Source organism: Oenanthe melanoleuca, chromosome 13 (assembly GCF_029582105.1).
Source record: "Oenanthe melanoleuca isolate GR-GAL-2019-014 chromosome 13, OMel1.0, whole genome shotgun sequence".
In the NCBI taxonomy this organism is placed as follows: Eukaryota; Metazoa; Chordata; class Aves; order Passeriformes; family Muscicapidae; genus Oenanthe; species Oenanthe melanoleuca.
The window spans coordinates 6,113,489-6,131,011 of NC_079347.1; the positions used below are offsets into that span (position 1 = coordinate 6,113,489).

The window sequence follows — 17,523 nt, forward strand, 5'->3', positions numbered from 1 at the left end:
TGAGCAGGGCAGGGAAGTGGCTCTGCCTGTTCCCACCAGCCCAGTGGTGCCCTAGCATTTGAAGATGTCTCATTTCCATCCCTGTCCTTGCTGGGGGGTAGCAGCATGCAGGTGGGGCGATGCTGGTATATGTCCAGAGCTAGAGTGGGTGGATCTGGACCCTACAGGCGAGCCGTGGGGTTCCTGAGCAGTGCCCCACACCATGGGGCTGTGGCAGCAGCTCCGCACACCATTTTCAGGGGTGAAGGATGCTCTCAGCTGTTGCCTGGGCAACGGCTCCTCCTCCAGCCCACCATGTGGCTCGGGGAGCGCTCCCCCGCCTGCCTCCCCCCGCCGCCGTGGGGAGAAGGGGAAGGGGAAGGCAGCTCCCGGCCCCCGGCGCTGGCGGGGCCGGAGGCCTGGCTCCCTTCGCCCGCCCTTGCCCTGACCTGATGATGCCGGAGGGCCCCACCGTGCCCCCCATCCCTGCGGTCCCCATGCCTCAAGGGAGCATCCCGGCCCCCCCGCATGGCCGCAGCCCCCTGCCCGCCCTGGGTGCTGCTGGGGCACCCCCACAACCACCGAGCCGGCAGAGCCCGGCTGCCGTGGCCGCGCTGTGAGGTCGGATCGCAGGAGGCGAGTTCCAGCAAGGTGAGTCGGGGCCAGAGCCGAGGGGGCTCGGTGGGGCTTGGCCGGACATCGGAGCCGCTGTGCCCGGCCGTGGCGGGAGCGGGCTGCCAGCACCCGGATCGCCCAGGTCATCCCCTGGCTGGGATGGAGGAAGTCCTTCCGGCCGGGCCCCGGCAGAACAATGCGCCGTGTGTGCAGCCGCAGCGGGCGCCTGCCACCCTGCCCACGGGGAAGAAACGGCGGCGGGGTCGTGGCCTCCGTGGGGCACCCACACCCATCACCCACCCGCATCTGGCACGGCTCCACCCTAAAACTGCGCTGCCCCGCTCCTGGCACAGCCCCACGGCGCAGCAAAGGGACAGCAGGGACGCTGGACCCCAAGCTTGGCACAGTCCGGAGGAGCCAGAGGGGTCTCCCATGGGGGCCACGACCACCGGCCTCAGTTACAGCAGAGAAGAGCTGGTGCCAACCACTCGATGGCGAATGGCTGGGGGAGCCCTAGGTCAGGGACACTTGCCCAGGCCAGGCCGGCGAGGGGTCTGCTTGGGGGTATGGCACCCAAGGGAGCAGGGTGACCCCAGGACACCCAGTGCCATTTCGGCCCCTCGCTGTGCTGGGGGGCCAGGCTGGCACCCCTGCCTTGCAGAGCCACGTGTCTCACTGCAGTGGCCAGGTGGGCTGTGCCACGGGCTGGTAAGGTCTTGTCAGCGCGCTGCTCTTCCTGCCTGTGTCCCTGTGCTGCCCGACACCCGGGGGAGCAGGCAGTTGTCACTCCTTGAGAAGGCTGGGGATGGCATTGGGGGAACGGTGGCAGCACCCCCAGGGTTATCTCCAGGGGGAGTGCAGGGCTACCGACTGTGGGAGCCTGTGGCACCACCCCACCGGGCACCGCAGCGCCCTCACCCCACCCGGACCGGGAGCCGCTACCCGGGAATCCCCGGCCCCCACTCCGTGGGGCTCCCGCGGCCACCGCCGGGGATGCCCCGGCCCTCTCGCCACCGGCATCCCGCCGCCGTTCCCCAAAGGTGAGGGGGGCGATTCCCGTGACAGTACCGATGCCCGGCCGGTAGCCCCCGAGCAGCGGCGGGTCCCGGGGCGGGGGGTGCGGGGGGCCCGCGGATCCCTCCCCGAGCCGAGGGCGGAGCGGAGCGGCGGGGCGGGAGCCCGGGCGGGCGGGGCGGCGGCGGCGCGGGAGCGCTCACCGGAGACAAAGGCAGCGCCGGGAGGCGGCGGCGGCGCCGCGCACCGGGCGCGCACCGGGCCCCCTCCCCCGCCGCCCTATGGAGCCGCCGCCCGCCGCCTGAGCCACGTGCGCCGCCGCCGCCGGTAACGGGAGCCGCGGAGGGAGCGGGCGCGGCGCCTCCGCCTGTTGCGCGGTGCGGGGGCAGCGGGGCCGGGGCGGGGGCGCGCGGGGCTGCCGCCACCGGGGGCCGCGGCGGGGGTGCGCGGCGCGTACCGGGGCGCGCATCTCCCGTCCGGCCCCGGCGGGCGCGCGCCCCGGGGGAGGAGGAGGAGGAGGAGGATGAGGAAGGGGTGCCGCGCCCGACACGGGGAGCGGGGAGGTTCCCCGCCGGCGTGTCACCCTCTCCGCGGAGACACCGGGCAGGGATGATGCGGGCAGCGGGCCCCAGGCCGCAACCGGGGGCAGCGGCGTGGCCCGGGGCTACCGGCGGGGCCCGGCTCGGCGACCGCTCCGCTCTCCGGCCGGCGTGAGTGTCTCCAGCCCGGCTCCGCTCCTCCCCCAGCCCGCACGTCCTCGGCAGCCCCGCTCCCCCCGCACGCCCCAGCTACGAACGCCCCCGGTCCGCGGCGCCGCCAGCCCGCCCTGCACCGCTTCCCGGTGTTCCCCCGGCCATTATCCCGGGGCTCGACCCACGGCTCTTCTCGCACGGTACCTCTCCTCCCCGGGGATGCCCAGGCTGCCGGCGCGGAGCCTGTTGCAGCCGATGTGGCGAGCGCTGCCCGAACCGAGCTGGCCTCAGCCAGAGCACCCCCTCCCCAAAGACCCACATCCCGGCGCTTCCTCAGCCCACGCGTTTGTCTGCGTGATGGAGCAGCCCCCGCTGCCCGCCGGAGCGTGGTCAGGGCTCCCGGTTCCTTCCTTCCCATCGCTTCTTCCTTCCGCCGGGCTCGGCCCTGCGGCCCCGCCGGCACCCTCAGCACCCGGTGGCCCTGCCGTGGTCCCTTGCCAGCAGCGTGGCTCTGCACCACAGGGTGATGGAGCACCCAGCATCTCTTCTCCGAGGGAGTGATGGTGTTGCCCTGGTCACCAGCCCTCGGCTGCTGTCGCTCCAGGCTCACCCTCCTCCCTGCTGCCGAGCCCGTTTTCTTCCAAACCACGATAATGAGAATCCTGACTGGTGCTTACGTGCCTGCCAGCGAGCACCCATGGGTGCTGCTGCTGCTCACTGAGCAGCAGACCTGCCCCTGGCACACACCGTTGACATTTGGTGCTTGCCGAATGGTCACCCTGCGTAAAGGGCAAAGGTGATGGTTCCCATCACGACCACCCCGGCCCTGCATTGCCGCGTTGGGATGCCACCGTCCCCGGTGGCTGTGAGGCCAGCGATGGCCTCGGTGCACGTGCACCTGTGAGCGCCACGTGCCGCAGGCAGCTGGCACCTCTGCTTGTGTCCCTCCTTCTCCCCGGGTCACCCTCCTGTGTGGCAGCACAGGGATGAACCGCCTGGGCTCAGCAGCCAATTTAGGGTGCACTGGGTGGACAAAAGGAGATCCCACTGGCCACTCTGTCATCTTGAAGATGATGCTGTGGGATCACAGCATCCATCTCCCACCCCAGGGTGCCCAGCAGTGCTCTGGGCAATTCTATAGGGGGGCTGCGCAGGTTTGCATCCGTGGGGGAGATGGTTGGGGGTGCACGGGGTGCCAGGCACGGTTCCCCCTGGCTGCGGGCGCTGCGGCGCATGTGGAGCGAGTCACCATGGGAACAGGGCGTCCACGTTTCCGTGTCGCTCACGCTCGCGTCTGTCTCGTTGCAGGGCCCCCACCCCGGCGGTCCCCCCCCAGCGATGGGCAGCGGGACCCCGGCAGCCCCGTCCCCCCGCCGCCCGCCCCGCCGGCCCCCCGCCCCGCCGCCCGCCCGGCGCACCCAGGCCTGACCCACCCGCTCCAGCCCCCCCCAGCTCCATGGCGAGGACGGACCCCTGACGGCAGGCTCGCCCCGCGGGCCAGAGGAGACGGCGCCGGGCACGGCCCCCGGAGATGCCCTCGGCGGCCCTGACAGCATCGGGTCCTCCCTGACCCTACCGCCACCCTGAGCATCCCGTCCCCCCATCCCGAGGGCAGGGAGAGGCGGGGGCCTTCCCCCCGGGGCCGGCTGCCAAGATGGTGATGTCCCAGGGCACCTACACCTTCCTCACCTGCTTCGCGGGCTTCTGGCTCATCTGGGGCCTCATCGTGCTGCTGTGCTGCTTCTGCAGCTACCTGCGGCGGCGGGTGAAGCGGCAGCAGGAGGAGCGGCTGCGGGAGCAGAGCCTGCGCGCGCTGGAGATGGAGCCGCTGCACTACGAGGGTTACGGGGGCAGCCCCCCCGGCATCGCCATTCCCCACCGCCTCCGCCTCGAGCCCCACCATCACCATCACCACCCCCACCACATCCCACCCCCCCGGCCCTGGAGCTGCCGGCACGGTAAGGAGCAGGGAGGGGCTCTCGCATCCCCGCAGCACGTGCCTGCCTCTGTTTTGGGGGGGATACGACGTGAGAGCCGGGGCGCAGCGCTGACGGCAGCAGGGGTCCGGGGGGGGCTTTGCCTTGCAGAGTCGGACCTGTCAAAGCCGCCGTGCTATGAGGAGGCGCTGCTGATGGCGGAGCCCCCCCCGCCGTACAGCGAGGTGCTGATGGACACGAGGGGGCTCTACCGCAAAATCAACGCCCCTTTCCTGAGCCATGAGCGGCTGGAGAAGCAGGAGCAGCCTCCCAGCTACAAACCCCTTTTCCTGGACGCCGGCTACGGTTCAGCGCTGCACCTGCCCCGCTCAGCCAGCCCCGGCCCTGCCTGCCCGGACCTCTACCTGCAGCAGGAGTGCTCCCCACGCATGTTTCCCAGCTGGACGGACTCGGAGCTCAGCAGCAGGGACACCTACGAGACGGGACCCTGGCACCTCCCGGTCTCCATGCCTCTCTTCGGCAGGACTACCGCTGTCTAACAGCGGCCACGGGGGACGCCCGGACCTTGCCATGCACCTGGGGGGGTGGGGGGCTTCGGTTGCTCGTGTCACCCCAGGGACACCCGCCCCGGCGCGGGCCATCGCCGCCGGCGCGGAAGGGGCTGGTTCCCCGTCTGGCCCCCGCCGGCCCCACCATGGCCGGGGGCGCTGGGGACCCGGACTCTGCTCTGTTTCTTAAATTTTTTGTTTGTTACAGTTTGAGAATAAAAGTTTGTGGCTCGGGTTTGCCTCCTGGCGGGCTGGCATGGTGGGACCGCCCCCTCCCCAAGGCAGCCGTAGCCCCCCCACTCCCAGCCCTCCCTGCCGCCCCAGCAGGCTGCAGCCCCGTGGGAGACGCTTTATTTATTAACAGACATGAGCACACCGCCGGTACAGAACTTGTGCTTTCCAAAAAGTTTCCGGGGGGAATGGGGGGAGAGGGGCCAAGCAGGGGCCAAGCAGGGGAGGACGGGGCTCCCAGCAAAAAAGGAGTGGGGAAGGGGTAAAAGCCCCCACACCAGCTCCCTGCGGGGGTTTGGGGGGGGACGCCGCTGGCTGCAGCCTTGCCTCGGTCGGGTCACTTTATTGCCATATTCATTTATTATTATTATTATTATTTCTTTTTTTTTTTTTTTTTTTCCTTTGAACTCGTGCAAAGTACTGAGGGGGCTCCCGGGGGGGCACGAAGAAAACGAGGACCCTGTCCCACAGCCGGGCAGGAGATGCGAGCGTGTGTCGTCCCCCCCAAAAGGGGCACTGGGGTATCGGGGGTGGGGGGGCTGCTAAGGGAGGGCTGGGGGGCTGACACGGCTCCTACCGACAACTTAAAAAAGAAAGGAGGAGAAGGGGGGGCTGTAAAAGGTGCCCCGGGGCAGGGTTGCAGCGGGGCGGCCGCCACCCGGAGGCCTCATCCTGCGGGGCCCCAGAGGGGTGAGGGGGGCCCGGCCCCCGGCTGCAGCCCCCTCTGCCCCGCGCCGGCCGGGGCGGGCTGCCTGTGCCTGGGCTCACAGGGCCCCCCCAAAGCTCTCCTCTTCCTCGGGCAGAGGGTCTGCATCCCAGCATGTGATGTCGATCTCTGGAGGACAGGGAGAGGGGTCAGGATGGCTTGGGATGCCCCAGAAAGGGACAGATACCCCCACCTCACTGTCCTCACTCACCTGGGGGTTTGTTGTAGAAGACGGGCTGGGGGGCTTTGGCCGACAGCTCCTCGGGCAGGGGCACCTCCTCCTCCTGGGACTGGCTGAAGTAGCCCTCGCTGGCCTGGGGGGTGGGGGCAGGTTGTCAGGACCCGCCCCCAGCCACCCATCATCCCCTGACCTCTCCCCACATGATGCTCACCTGCTCCCCACGGCCCGGTGTCCCATCCTTGGGGGCCATCTCCCCATTGGTGATGGGGGGTGTCTCTCGGCCCGGGGTGTCTTCCTGGGGCGTGTGCTGGCAGCCCAGATCCTGGGACTGGGGCTCCCCCTCGCCAGCTGCCTCCTCCTCATCCTCATCCTCCTGCTCCGCGTCACAGAAGGTGGCGGGGGGCTCCGGCAGCTCGTCCAGGCTCAGCAGGGCCCCCTCCTCGGGCAGCATGGCCGGGGGTGTCTCGGGGACAGGGGCAGCAGGCAGGGGCCAGGCAGCTGGGGGAGTCACCCCGTCGCTCTGCCACAGGTCGATGAGGCTCTCAGGGTTGGGGGCTTCCCCAGTTTGGGGCTCGTCAGCCACGGGTGGCAGGGAGGGCTCGGTGGGCTCCAGGGTCACCAGGTCCCCCAGGGCATCACCCCCCGCTGTCCACATTGGCCTGGGACTGGGCTCGTCCCCAGGGGGCTCGATGGCCTTGTCCTCGGGCCCCGGGAAGGGCCAGTGCTGCTCGGGCGTGGCTGGCCCGGGCTCCTGCGCGCTGGGGCTGGGGGACTCTGCAAGGAGGGGACAGCAGTCAGTGGGGACAGACAGTCTGATCCAGGGCTGGGGGGACAGGGATGCAGCTCAGGGGAATTTGGACTCCTTTGGACTGGGCACAGTATGGAGAATGCTGTAAGGATGGGTGGGGGTGACTGGGCAGGGAGGGGATTGTGGCATGCACCGGGGAGTGAGGGGACATGGGGAGGGACAAGGTGATCCCCTGGGGAGTGGCAGGGAGGCAGAAAAGGCTGTGGAGGGAACGGGCGAGGTGCTCTGAGAAGATGCAGAAGGGAAATCTGGGATGCACCAGAGGATACCAAGGGACCAGTCGCACAGCAGGGACACACGGTGACAGCAGCAGAGCTGGCTGCGGTGCCCTGGGGATGCAGTGGGGCAGAGGGGATGCACAGAGGGATACAGCAGCCCTGGAAAGGATGTACGGCAGAACGGCGCAGACTGGGGGACCCAGCAGAGACAGCAGGGCTGCACCAGGGCATGCAGCAGGGAGGGCCGGCATGTACGGAGTGGGGGAATGCACTGGAGATGGGGGGATGCATGGCGTGGGGTGCAGCAGGGACAGCAGGAAAGCAGCAATGCATTAGAAATGCACTGGAGGCAGCAGGGATGCGGCAATGACGGTGGGGCTGCACTGGGGAATGCAGCAGAGACGGCGGGGATGCAGCGGCACGGAGCAGCAGGTACGGCGGGGATGCGCTGGGGGACACAGCAGAGATGTGAGGATGTGCCGAGGGATGCAGAGGGGACAGCATGGATGCACTGAGCCATGCAAAGGCAGCCAGGGGCCTGCAGCAGAGCCGAGGGGGCTGCACTGGGGATGTGCTGTGGGACACAGCAGAGCCAGGCGGGATATGCCGAGGGATGCAGACGGGACAGCATGGATGCACCGAGCCATGCAAGCACGGTTTGTGGGGCTGCAGCAGAGCCGAGGGGGCTGCAGTGGGGATCCCCCGGCAGCCCTGGGCAGGGGAGGCAGCGCCAGCCCTGCGCCCACCTTTGGGCGTTGCCGGCGTCTGGTCAGCGGGCGCGCGGGTGCCCGGGTCGCCCGGCGGCGTGGCGGCCGGGCTGGGCTCGCAGGGGCTGCAGCCCGCTGCCGAGGCCTTGCGGAAGGCGTCCGACTGGCTGCCTGCAGACAAGGGAGATGGGGTGGTGTGGGGGGATGCCCACTTTGAGGGGGGGAACCAGCACCCCAGCACTGCTCCTGCCCCGCACCAACCCAGCTGTGAGCTGCCAAGTGCACATCACTGTGTACCTGCCACCATGTCGTCCCCTCCTGGGTGGTGGGGTGGAGGCTTCCATGGGTGCAGCAATCACCACGTCCCTTCAAGGTGTCCCCACCACCCCCATGAGTTTCAGCCCCCACATCTGCTGGGCAAGGAAACAGGCAGCCCCATACCTGCCTTGGTGCACACTGGCTCTGCCCATGCGGCACTCAGCTGTGCCCTGGCACAGCTCTGTGGGCACAGCTCTGAGCCCTGTCAACTGTGCCTGTGGGGTCACAGCCCTACATGGCCCCTGGAACCACCTGGCCCCTTCTACCCCATTGGCACTGCCCCACACATTCCTGGGCACAGGCTTTTCCACTCCACACAGTCTTGTGGACAGTCTTGCAGTCTTGTCCATGGCAGAGCTGTTCCATCCCCTTCTGCCCCATTGGCACAGCCTCACATGATCCTGGGCACAGCCTTTTCCACACTGCCCAATGCTGCCCCACAGGCACAGACCTGCATGGTCCAGGGCAGAGATGTCCCTTTCCCTTTTGCCCCATTATCACACGATTCTGGCACAGCCTTTTCCACACTGTGCGACCCTGCCCCATGGGCACAGTCCTGCATGATCCAGGGCACAGCTATCCTATCCACATAGGCACAGTCTATTCCATCCCACCGTGGGCCATCACCTCCCCAGGCACAGCTCTACCCTGTCCCCACCTGACCCATGGGCACAGCCTGCCCTACATCCCCCCCCAGGAGCACAGGGACCAGCATGGGGCCAGCCCCAGCAGGTCCCTGCCTGGCTGCCCGTCCCCCTGGGGGTGCCCGTCCCCCTGGGGGTGCCCGTGCCGCCTCCGCTGCCGGTCCGGTGTGCCGTGGGGCTGGGTGGGCTGTGGGGCAGCTGCCCGCGGCTCGACCCCCGGAGCTGCGCACCCGGGAGCTCCCAGCTACCTACATGGGAAGAAAGAGGAGAGATTTGGAGTGCGGTGGCAGGAGATATAGGGGAAGGGGGTCCGTGGGGGGGAGGAGGAGGAGGAGGAGGAAGAAGGTGGCCCACTGTCAGCTGTCTTTATGAAAGGACAGTGCAGACGACCTGTGAGAGAAAGACAGACAAACGGACGGACGGAGAGAGAGAGAGAGAGCAAAGAGATGGGTCAGTCCCTGCTCAGCGCAGTCGTGGCGGGGCTGGAGCACCAGGGCACCGGGATGGGAGCACAGCAGGGTGGAAGGCAGCGTGGTGGGAGAATGGCAGGACAAGAGGATGGAAAGGCAATAGGACAGAAGGATGTGAGGCAGCACAGCCCGGCCAGGTGGGGAGAGAGGCCAGGACACAGCCGTGGGAACAGCTATGTGCTCAGGCACAGCACAGCCCCACAGCGTGAACCCACGGCACAACCCACGGCACGGCCAGAACACAGAGCGCACAGCACGACCCACGGCACAACCCCACAGCAGTGCCCCGAGGCACAGCACCACGGCACAACCCACAGCACAGCCCATGGCACAACCCATGGCACACCACACGAGAACACACGTCACAGGCTCCCTCCCAGCACAGCCCCACGGCACAGCCCCCCAGCACAACCATGACACGGCCCCAAGGCTGGAGGCACACACCAGGACAGACAGCCCTTCCCTAGATACACAAAAAGAGTCCCAAGACTGTGGGCAGCCCAACTTCTCCATGAAGCACTCCTTGCCAGCTGGCAGCACACTGAGTGCCCCACATCTGCCCCTTTTTAGCTGTCACCATGGGATGTATTCCCAAGCATCCCTAGGCCTCCAGTTGGCCACCCCCACGCACTGACCATGCTGCCAGCTTCGCTGCAGGCACAGTGCTATGACAGGTGAGTGGACAACACTCAGCAGGGAGCAGGGTGAGCCCCACTTTGCTGAAGACAACCTGACATCCAGCCCCTGACAAGCTGCCTCAGCTGCAGGGGCCACGTGAGGTGCAGTGGCAGTGGCAGTGATGGTGGCAGTGATGGTGGCACAGCAGAGCAGGATGTCCCCTGCCATCCTCAAGCCCTTGGCACCCAGAACCACAGTGCCAGTGATGGCAGAGGGTACACCCCCTCCCCACATTGCATCCCTGGTGTTTCCACATCCCACAGCAACCCGTTGAGCTGTGACACTGCACTCACCTGTGCCCTGGTCTCCTGGTGCCCACCCCTGTGCCCACAGCCCCCCACAGCCCCTCACCTGTCCTGTGGCTGCCTGGTGAGACAGCATCGCTGCTGCCCGATGCCACCCGCTCCTGCTGCTTGAAGAAGTCCCGGGGGTTGTCAGGCCGCTGAGCAATGATGGCAGCAGCCTCCTGTGGGGATGGGGGAGGCTGAGCCCCACCACCCTGCTGGCATGGGGCTGTGGGACCACCCTGTATGCATCCCACAGCTTCATTCCCATCTAGCTGTGGGCACTGCTGGATGGGGAGTGAGGACCAGCACCAGGGCAAGGCCATCACCACACTCACCTCCACCTCTGACTCCGATTTCCTGAACTGCTGCCTGTCGTCCTCCTCTTGCTGATCCCCCTGGGAAGACACACAGCATCACCTCCCAGCCCTGGGCACCCAGCTGGGGAAAGCCTTTCCTTGGGGGTAATGCCAGTGGCAGCCCTGGCTCCAATCCTGGCCCCAGTCCTGCCGTGGCACTTACAAAAATGGACTGCTCCTTCAGGCGCTGCCGGGCCTCCTCCGCCTCCAAGCTCTGCTGCTTCCTCCTGCAGCAGGGAATGGGAGAGGCGCTGGGCATCAGCTCCTGCTCCAAGCCCACCCTGTGAGGGACCCTGTGTGCCCACCCAGCCACTCACAGCACACATTCAGCCACCCGGTACCCACATCCGCCCCGCCCCAGCCGTGCCTGTGCTCCTCGATCTGCTCCTCGCGCTCCCGGTAGCGCCGTTCCCGCTCCTCCTGCTCCAGCCGCTCCTGCTCCATCCGCTCCTGCTCGAACCGCAGCCGGGCATCCAGCGCCTTTTTCCGCTCTTCCTCCTTACGCAATTCCTCCTCTTTCTGGTGGGGGGGGATCAATGAGGGCGCTGCCCAGCAGCTCACCCTGCTCCCTGGGGACTACCAGCTGTCCCTCCCTATCCCACCTTTGCCTGTTCCCAGAACTGCTCCCGGTTGAGCCGCTTCATCTCCACGGTGGCATCGGTTTTCTGGTAAGTGGTGCCCTGGGACAGAGGAGAGGCGGGGGGGATGGAGGGGCTGGGATCAGTGACGGGGGTAACAGTGAGGGGTGAGGGGCTGCAGTGGGCAGGAGCACTGGGTGGGAGGGACACCCCAGTCCTGCCACCATGGCCAGCGCTGCTGTGGGGACATTACCACGGGCTCGGCGTTCTCGTCCTCGCGCAGCCGCAGGCGGTGCAGCACCGGGCTGGAGACGCGGGCCAGCCCGTTGGAGAGCCGCTGCCCGATGGCCCCTGGGTCAATGTCCTCCACGCTGCTGGCATTGACAATGACATCGACGCCCTGGGGGGTTGCAAGCAGCCATCAGGGTTCAGGATCAGTGCCACAGCAACATCTTCCTCCGCCCCAGTGTCACTCACCTGGAAGAACTCGGCAATCTTGGCTACGTGGCTGGCACAGGCGCATTTGCGGGCGTCCGGCACGTCCTCACCCACCTGTGGCAGCCAGGGAGGGATTGAGCTGAGAAGGGCAGCAGGGTGACCCCCACCCCACTGACCACAGTGGGGCAGCAGGACTGTGGGGCACCCACAGCCCCTGGCCACTGCCAGCTCCTCACACCCAGCACAGCCCCGATCAGCACAGTCCCCTAACTCACCCAGTTGACGAGGACATATTTGGGGAGCACAGCCTGGGGGTCCTTGACGCTGCAGAAGCCATACATCACCTTCTGAATCTCAAAGTGGCCGGAAAGCTCCAGTAAACCTCCACCTGGCACAGCACCGTCAGCCCACGTGCACCCAGCACCAGGAACAGGTGACAGGGAAAACACAGGCACAGGTGAGCCAGCAGAGGGGACAGAGGACCTTACCTCCTGATGCTGCCAGCTTCAGGTCATCAGAGCCATCCTCGTATGTGTAGAGGGCCCTGGAGAGACACCATGAGTGAGCCAAAGCCAGGAGGAGTGTGGGCCAACACCCAACCTCCCCATCCTGCTTACACTGAGGCCAGGGTCTCCGGGGGTCTGGCTGCTTGTCCCAAAACTAGCACACAGCCACAATCCCATGTCCATCAACAGTACCAAGAGCCAGACTGCCAGGCAAAGCAGACAGGATGTGAGGCAGGGCCTATTCCCCAGCCCTTGGTGGCAGCTATGGGGAAGAGTCCCAAGTTTGGGGACAGAATAGTCTCTGAGGCACAGGGATCCACTGACTGCTGTGCTGCAAGCCAATACAGTCTCACAGCAACTTGCTTGCTCATCCCTGTCCCCTCACGACCCTCCTGGCTACTGACCAGGTCTGGGGACAACCCTGTGCCCCAGTAAGGACCCAGGTCCACTCACGTGCCCGACTGCGTGAGCCACCAGCCCAGCAGGCACCAGGCTGGGGGAGGACGCCAGAGCACCAGCAGCAGCAAATCAATGAGCTGCCAGAGTGTGATGGGGCCGTCATGGAGACTGTTCCTTGGAAACCATTCCCAGCTGATGGGAAACCCCCTGGCGCTCCCACCGTGCCCTGGCCAGCCCCTCTGGGGGCTCCACGGGGACCCCCACCAGCCAGCACCTCCCCAGAGGCACACAGCCAGCGCTGGAGGGGGGACCACGCATGCCAAATCGGTCCAGGACGGGTGGGCGAGGGGATGGATGTCGCTAGGCAACCAGCATCCTCCATCGCCATGGCAACCCCCCCCATCCCAGCTGGGATGCAGCTCGCCCCGATGACGAGGTGATTAGTGGAGGGGAGCGGGGGAGGCAGGCAGGCAGTGGGGACCTGCGGGGCCTGGCAGGCACCCAAACCTGCCTGCCACCGTCACGCGCTGCACCCGGAAAGCCGGGGCCGCCCGTGCTGGATCCCCCACAGCCCTGCACCGCCGCGGGTGGGCGGCCCTGCCCATCAGCATTCGCCTGGTGGTGCCCGCACGGCGCTTTTCAGAGCCCCAAAATCCCCGCTGTGCCGAGCAAAGCCGTCCTCGCTCAAGCCTGCAGCTTCAATCCACAGCCTCGGGAACAGGAATTGAGGGTCCCCACGGGCAGAACCACCCCCAAAACGGAGCTAAAAAGCAGGGAGAAGGCAGGCAGGTGCCTAAGAGGGAGAGGGCCTCCCTCTGCCTCCAGCACCCGCCGCCCCCCGAGCCCCTGGCAGGGAGCCGCAGATAATTGCACCAACAAGATTGACTTTAATCCGCACATCCCGATCCCGCTAATCGGCCGCCCCAGCCGGCGCCAGCTCCCAGGCCTGGAACAGCTGCAAAGTGCCGTCTGAGACGGCTGTGACAGAGAAGGGTGGCAAATGCAGCCCCTGATCCCTCAGGAATGGGGGAGGATGGGAGCAGTTTGGGGGAGCCCAGGGCAGCGAGTTGGAAGCTGGCAGGGTGGTATGCAGCTGGCAGCAGACAGGAGAAAAGAAGTAGGGCAGAGCCACAGCATCACTGCCTGGGGAGCCCTGTGGGTGCTGGGGGCACCCACCGCCTGCTTTTCTTCCCCAGAACCCTGTCATGCTGGGTGGTATCTGAGCACAAGGCTGCTGCCTGCACTCGGGGGTGCTCCCAGGGCAGATGGGGCTTGCTATGGACACAGCTCAGCAGCATAGCCTGACTCCACGCCAGGATGGAGGTTTCCATTCCAGGAGACAGGGAAGCCATGCTGGGGCCAGTAGCATCCCCAAGGGTGTCCCCAGGGACCCACAGCCCAACAGCATCACCACAAGCCCTGGCAGCGGGGATCAGCTGTGTCACAGCGGGTGCTGTCAGCATCATGCTTATCTTACCCCGCTTCCATGGGTTTTAAACCCTCCACCCGACCCACACAGCCCTTTCCCACCCCCGGGCTCCAGGTATGTGGGTCACCCGTGGGTGGAGATGCCCCGTGCAGCCCGAGGGGGCTCCACAGAGGATCTCTCATCACCCCAATCGAAGAGACCGCAGCCCCGCTGCCCTCGCATGGCCCCGCTGCTCACCGGAGCAGGCAGAGCAGCATCCCCGGGTGCCAGAGCAGGGCTCCCACGGCAGCCCACCCCCCGTGCCATGGCCAGGGAGGGGTCACATCGCCCCAGCCTCCCGCCCCAGCCCCGGCACATGTGTTTCCAATGTGGCTGGGAGCTCCAGGGAGTCGGCGTGCTCAGAAAGCAGCACCAAATTCCTTTCCGATCGAGTAATGGGCCCCAGCAGCCTTCGCGGGGCCGGGCAGGGGGAGGGGATGCTCGGACCCTCCAGGACCGGGCTGGAGCAGGGGGAATCCCAGACTAAACAGAGGGATCCCGGCCGGGCAAGAGCATGGCATTCCCCGGTACCGGCCCAGGGCCAGGCTCTGGCACAGTGTCCTCCCTGGCTCAGCCAGGCTGGGCCCTCCTCCACGTGGGACTGTCCCTATCACCTTGCCCGATGCAGCCCCACCAGCATCCCCCCTCATCCCGCACCCCTGCAGCGGGGATGCTGGTTCCACAGGCAGGGACTCTGGTGACAATGGGTGACAATGGGATGGAGCGGCTGGGGAGGATGGAGCAGCTGGGGACGATGGAGCAAACTTAGCCCCACGGATGGGGATGGCAGGGGATCACTGCCTGGTCGGGATCAGCGTTGGAGGTGTGTGTGGGGGAGCCGCCACCGGCACTCGCCTTCCCGGGAACCGATTCTGCTGCTCTCAGCAGCTTTGGCAGGGACGGCTCCTTTGCAGCGGATGCCGGGAAGCGAGATGTACCCAGGGCTGACAGCTGCCGCCTGGCCGGCGACACACACGGCGCTTGCCCACAGCGCCCTTGGGCTGACAGCGGGACTGTGGGGCCCTCCGGAGACCCCCGGGGGCTGGCGGGGAACCGGACCTGCCGAGGCCCACACAGCCCTGTCCTGAGAGCAGGGACCTGGTTAGAGACAGACGTCTGACCGGCTGGGTTGTGGGTGCAGCCCAGCTGGGATGTGGGAGTCCCCGGATGGGTGGTGGGTGTATCCCGGAGGGGCGGTGGATGCCCTGGCTGGATAGTGGGCGCACAGTAGCCCCCACCCCATCCGCCCCCCACCAAAAGCATCATGCACAGCATGCGCCCAGCAGCACCCCACACCGTCCAGCGCCCCGGCTCTGCCCAGCGAGATGCGCCCCAGCGTGCCGTCGGCATTCCCACCCCGCAAGCCAGAGGCACCCTGGAGGGCAGGGAGGGGATCGCGGGGCAGATGGCCCCAGGCAGCCTCCCGGCACCCGGCTGGCCTGGGAGATGCGGGTGGGCTGGCAGTGGGTGATGCTCCCTGCAGTGGGCCTGGATCCAGCCGGCCCCGACACCGGCTGCCCCGTACCGGGGTGCGGACAGAGCGAGCAGCTGGGGTTCCCAGTGGAGACAGCCACTCCCCTCCCGAGCTCAGCAGCAATCCCAGCCCGGCGGGACAATCCCAGGCCGACGCACCACGACCCACCCAGGGATGCACAGGGATGTGGCAGCCCAGGAGCCTGGGGGAATCTGAGGGTAGAGGGACCAGCGGGGGATGCTCGGTGCCCCCGCGGCCTCAGGCCTCGCTCCGCCGGGCAGCGGGACCGCCCGCTGCCGGGATACCGGTGGGGCCGGTCGGCAGCGGGGCCGGGCTGGGGGCGCCCCGATCTCTTCCCCATCCCCCGTTCCCCGGGCGCCCCTGCCCGCGGCTCCTGCTCCAGACAATGGCGAGGAACCGGTGCCGGGCCCAGCACCGGGGAGCCCTACGGGGCCCTCCCCGCCGTGCGCGAATTCCCCCGCTCCCCGCTCTCGCTGCCCGGCTGGGGGTCGCACCGGGCCGTGCCGGGGAGTCCCGGCTCTCGCACGTGCCGGCCCGGCGCAGACAAAGCGGGGACCGCGCCCCGGCCCGGTGCGGCGGGCAGGTGCGGGCACCGGGGGCGGCGAGCCGGGCACACCCCCCGCCGCCCCGCCCGCCTTTGTGTGCCGGGGCTCCCGGGGACGGCGGGGGGCGCAGCGCGGGGCGCGGCCGGTGTTACCGGGCGGCTCCGTGCACAAAGGGCGGCGGCGGCGGCGGGGACAAAGGGGCGGCGGCGGCGGCGGGCGCGCTCACCAGTCGGTGGGGCTGTCCTCGCCGATCACGTCCTGGTAGGAGGCGAGCAGCTCCAGGCGGTGCGCCGCGAAGCCGACGCCAGCCATGGCGGGGCCGGGATGCTGCCGGGGGACCGGAGGGACCGGCCGCCTGCCCGCCTCCGAGACACTGCCGCAGCGGCCGGGCGGAGGGGCGAGCGGCGGGGAGGCTCCGCCCGCCGCCGCGCCCGGTCCTAGCGCCGCGAACGGCGGCCCCCCTCCCCTCCCCTCCGCCCCCCCGCCCGGCCCCCGCCCCCGCCGCGCCCCCGGGGCGCCCCCAGGGCACCGCGCCGGCCGCGCCGCCCGGCCCCGAGCGGGACCCCGGGGGTGCGGGCAGCATCGCCTCCGCCCCTCGCCGCCCCCGCACACAGCTCGCCCCCGGGATCCCGCAGCTTGGGCGCTGCTCTGCCCCCGCAGCACCGCGCCCCGGGCCATCCCTCGCCCCAGGGACGCTGAACTCCGGCTCAGCTCCTCCTGGGATCCTGCGCGCCGGGTGGTTTCGCATCCCGGGCTCTCCTCCGCCCTGGGGACCCCGCATCCTGTGATGCCCCTCCTGGGGACTTGCACCCTGGAAACCTCTCCTACTGGGTGGTCTTCTCCATCCCCAGACTCTCTCCTGGCCCGCGTCCTCTACTCCCAGGGGACGTGGCACACCGGGCTTCCTGAGCTGCCCTACGCCGAGGCCCCTTGTCCAAGGTTTCCTCTCCAAGGACAGGACACCGCAGGCTTTGCCCTACACACCAAGCCATGCCCTCGCTGCTTGCACAAGGGGTCAGTGGACACAGCCTTTTTGGGGGCCTTTTTGCTGCCCGTCTACCCCTCCTTGCCCACCGCCCCCAAGCTCCCGGTCCTTTCCGAACCCTGCCAGGTTGTGCCCGCAAACACCTTTTCCAGGAGGTTTTGCCTCTGTGTGAACCCACAGCTGGTTTTGCACTGACCTGCGCAGGGCTCTGCAGGGGCTCCTGCCAGGACAGGCAGCGATTACCTATCCCCTGCACTGCCACAGTCTGGACCAGCACGGTGCTGGAGGGTCTCTGTGTCACAGCAGCAATGAAGAGCCCACAGGACCTGATTCCAGCAGGCTGGGGATGTTGCTGGAGTGACCCGTCCCAAGATAAGCCTTTCAGAGCAGCCCGTGGATGACCCCAAAGGGACACGGGACGGGGCCTGGCTCTGCCGCCCGCTCACCCCACGCCCTCCTTGCACCAGCATTTCCGAGCGAGGCCAGAGCCGGAACCGCCCTAAGAGGCTGTGAGAGTTTGGGAGCAGCTGTGGAGCAGCTGCCGGGGCCAGCGCAGGGGCTGGGGCCGGGGCAGGCGCCCCACAAGCAGCTCAGATGGCTTTGGGGGTGGATGTGGTGGGACCCTGCTCAGGGATGTGGTGGGAGCTCTGAAGCTGCCGCCGCCAGGCTTTGTTCTCGGAGCAGCGAGGCTGCAGCCCCTCCCCAGGCTCCACCTCCGCA

The 17,523-nt window shown here is 67.9% G+C and overlaps 2 protein-coding genes across 7 annotated transcripts; one reads left to right on the forward strand and one right to left on the reverse strand.

The window, feature by feature from the left end:
* Positions 1-328: 328 nt before the first annotated feature.
* On the forward strand, positions 329-5,019 carry PRR7 (proline rich 7, synaptic). 5 transcript variants are annotated; one of them, XM_056502389.1, is made up of 3 exons: positions 329-630; positions 3,609-4,258; positions 4,388-5,019. In XM_056502389.1, the coding sequence occupies exons 2-3, from the start codon at positions 3,955-3,957 to the stop codon at positions 4,774-4,776; spliced, it is 693 nt and encodes a 230-aa protein (XP_056358364.1). In that variant the 5' UTR covers positions 329-630; positions 3,609-3,954; the 3' UTR covers positions 4,777-5,019. The 5 variants fall into 5 exon arrangements, with proteins under 5 accessions (XP_056358364.1, XP_056358360.1, XP_056358362.1 ...); XM_056502387.1 differs by lacking the exon at positions 329-630 and adding an exon at positions 1,800-1,935 and having other exon boundaries at positions 4,361-5,019; XM_056502388.1 differs by lacking the exon at positions 329-630 and adding an exon at positions 1,800-1,935.
* A 105-nt stretch (positions 5,020-5,124) lies between these two features.
* Positions 5,125-16,237, reverse strand: DBN1 (drebrin 1). Of its 2 annotated transcripts, XM_056502382.1 has the most exons (15): positions 16,045-16,237; positions 11,894-11,949; positions 11,681-11,793; positions 11,445-11,519; positions 11,221-11,367; positions 10,992-11,069; positions 10,757-10,908; positions 10,553-10,616; positions 10,369-10,428; positions 10,098-10,212; positions 8,851-8,988; positions 7,676-7,807; positions 6,115-6,677; positions 5,934-6,036; positions 5,125-5,851 (listed from the first exon to the last, which is right to left on the reverse strand). In XM_056502382.1, exons 1-15 carry the CDS (start codon positions 16,128-16,130, stop codon positions 5,781-5,783), a joined length of 1,953 nt encoding a protein of 650 aa, XP_056358357.1. In that variant the 5' UTR covers positions 16,131-16,237; the 3' UTR covers positions 5,125-5,780. The 2 variants fall into 2 exon arrangements, with proteins under 2 accessions (XP_056358357.1, XP_056358358.1); XM_056502383.1 differs by lacking the exon at positions 8,851-8,988 and having other exon boundaries at positions 16,045-16,235.
* Positions 16,238-17,523: the final 1,286 nt, after the last annotated feature.

What these genes read in the sequence shown, in the direction of transcription:
- PRR7 (XM_056502385.1), top strand. Translation starts at nt 3,955, where the DNA reads ATGGTGATGTCCCAGGGCACCTACACCTTCCTCACCTGCTTCGCGGGC.
- DBN1 (XM_056502382.1), bottom strand. Translation starts at nt 16,130, where the DNA reads ATGGCTGGCGTCGGCTTCGCGGCGCACCGCCTGGAGCTGCTCGCCTCC. An exon ending in AGATTGCCGAGTTCTTCCAG is followed by an intron (nt 11,368 to 11,444) that starts GTGAGTGACACT and finishes GCAACCCCCCAG; the next exon opens with GGCGTCGATGTCATTGTCAA. An exon ending in TGAAGGAGCAGTCCATTTTT is followed by an intron (nt 10,429 to 10,552) that starts GTAAGTGCCACG and finishes GTGTCTTCCCAG; the next exon opens with GGGGATCAGCAAGAGGAGGA.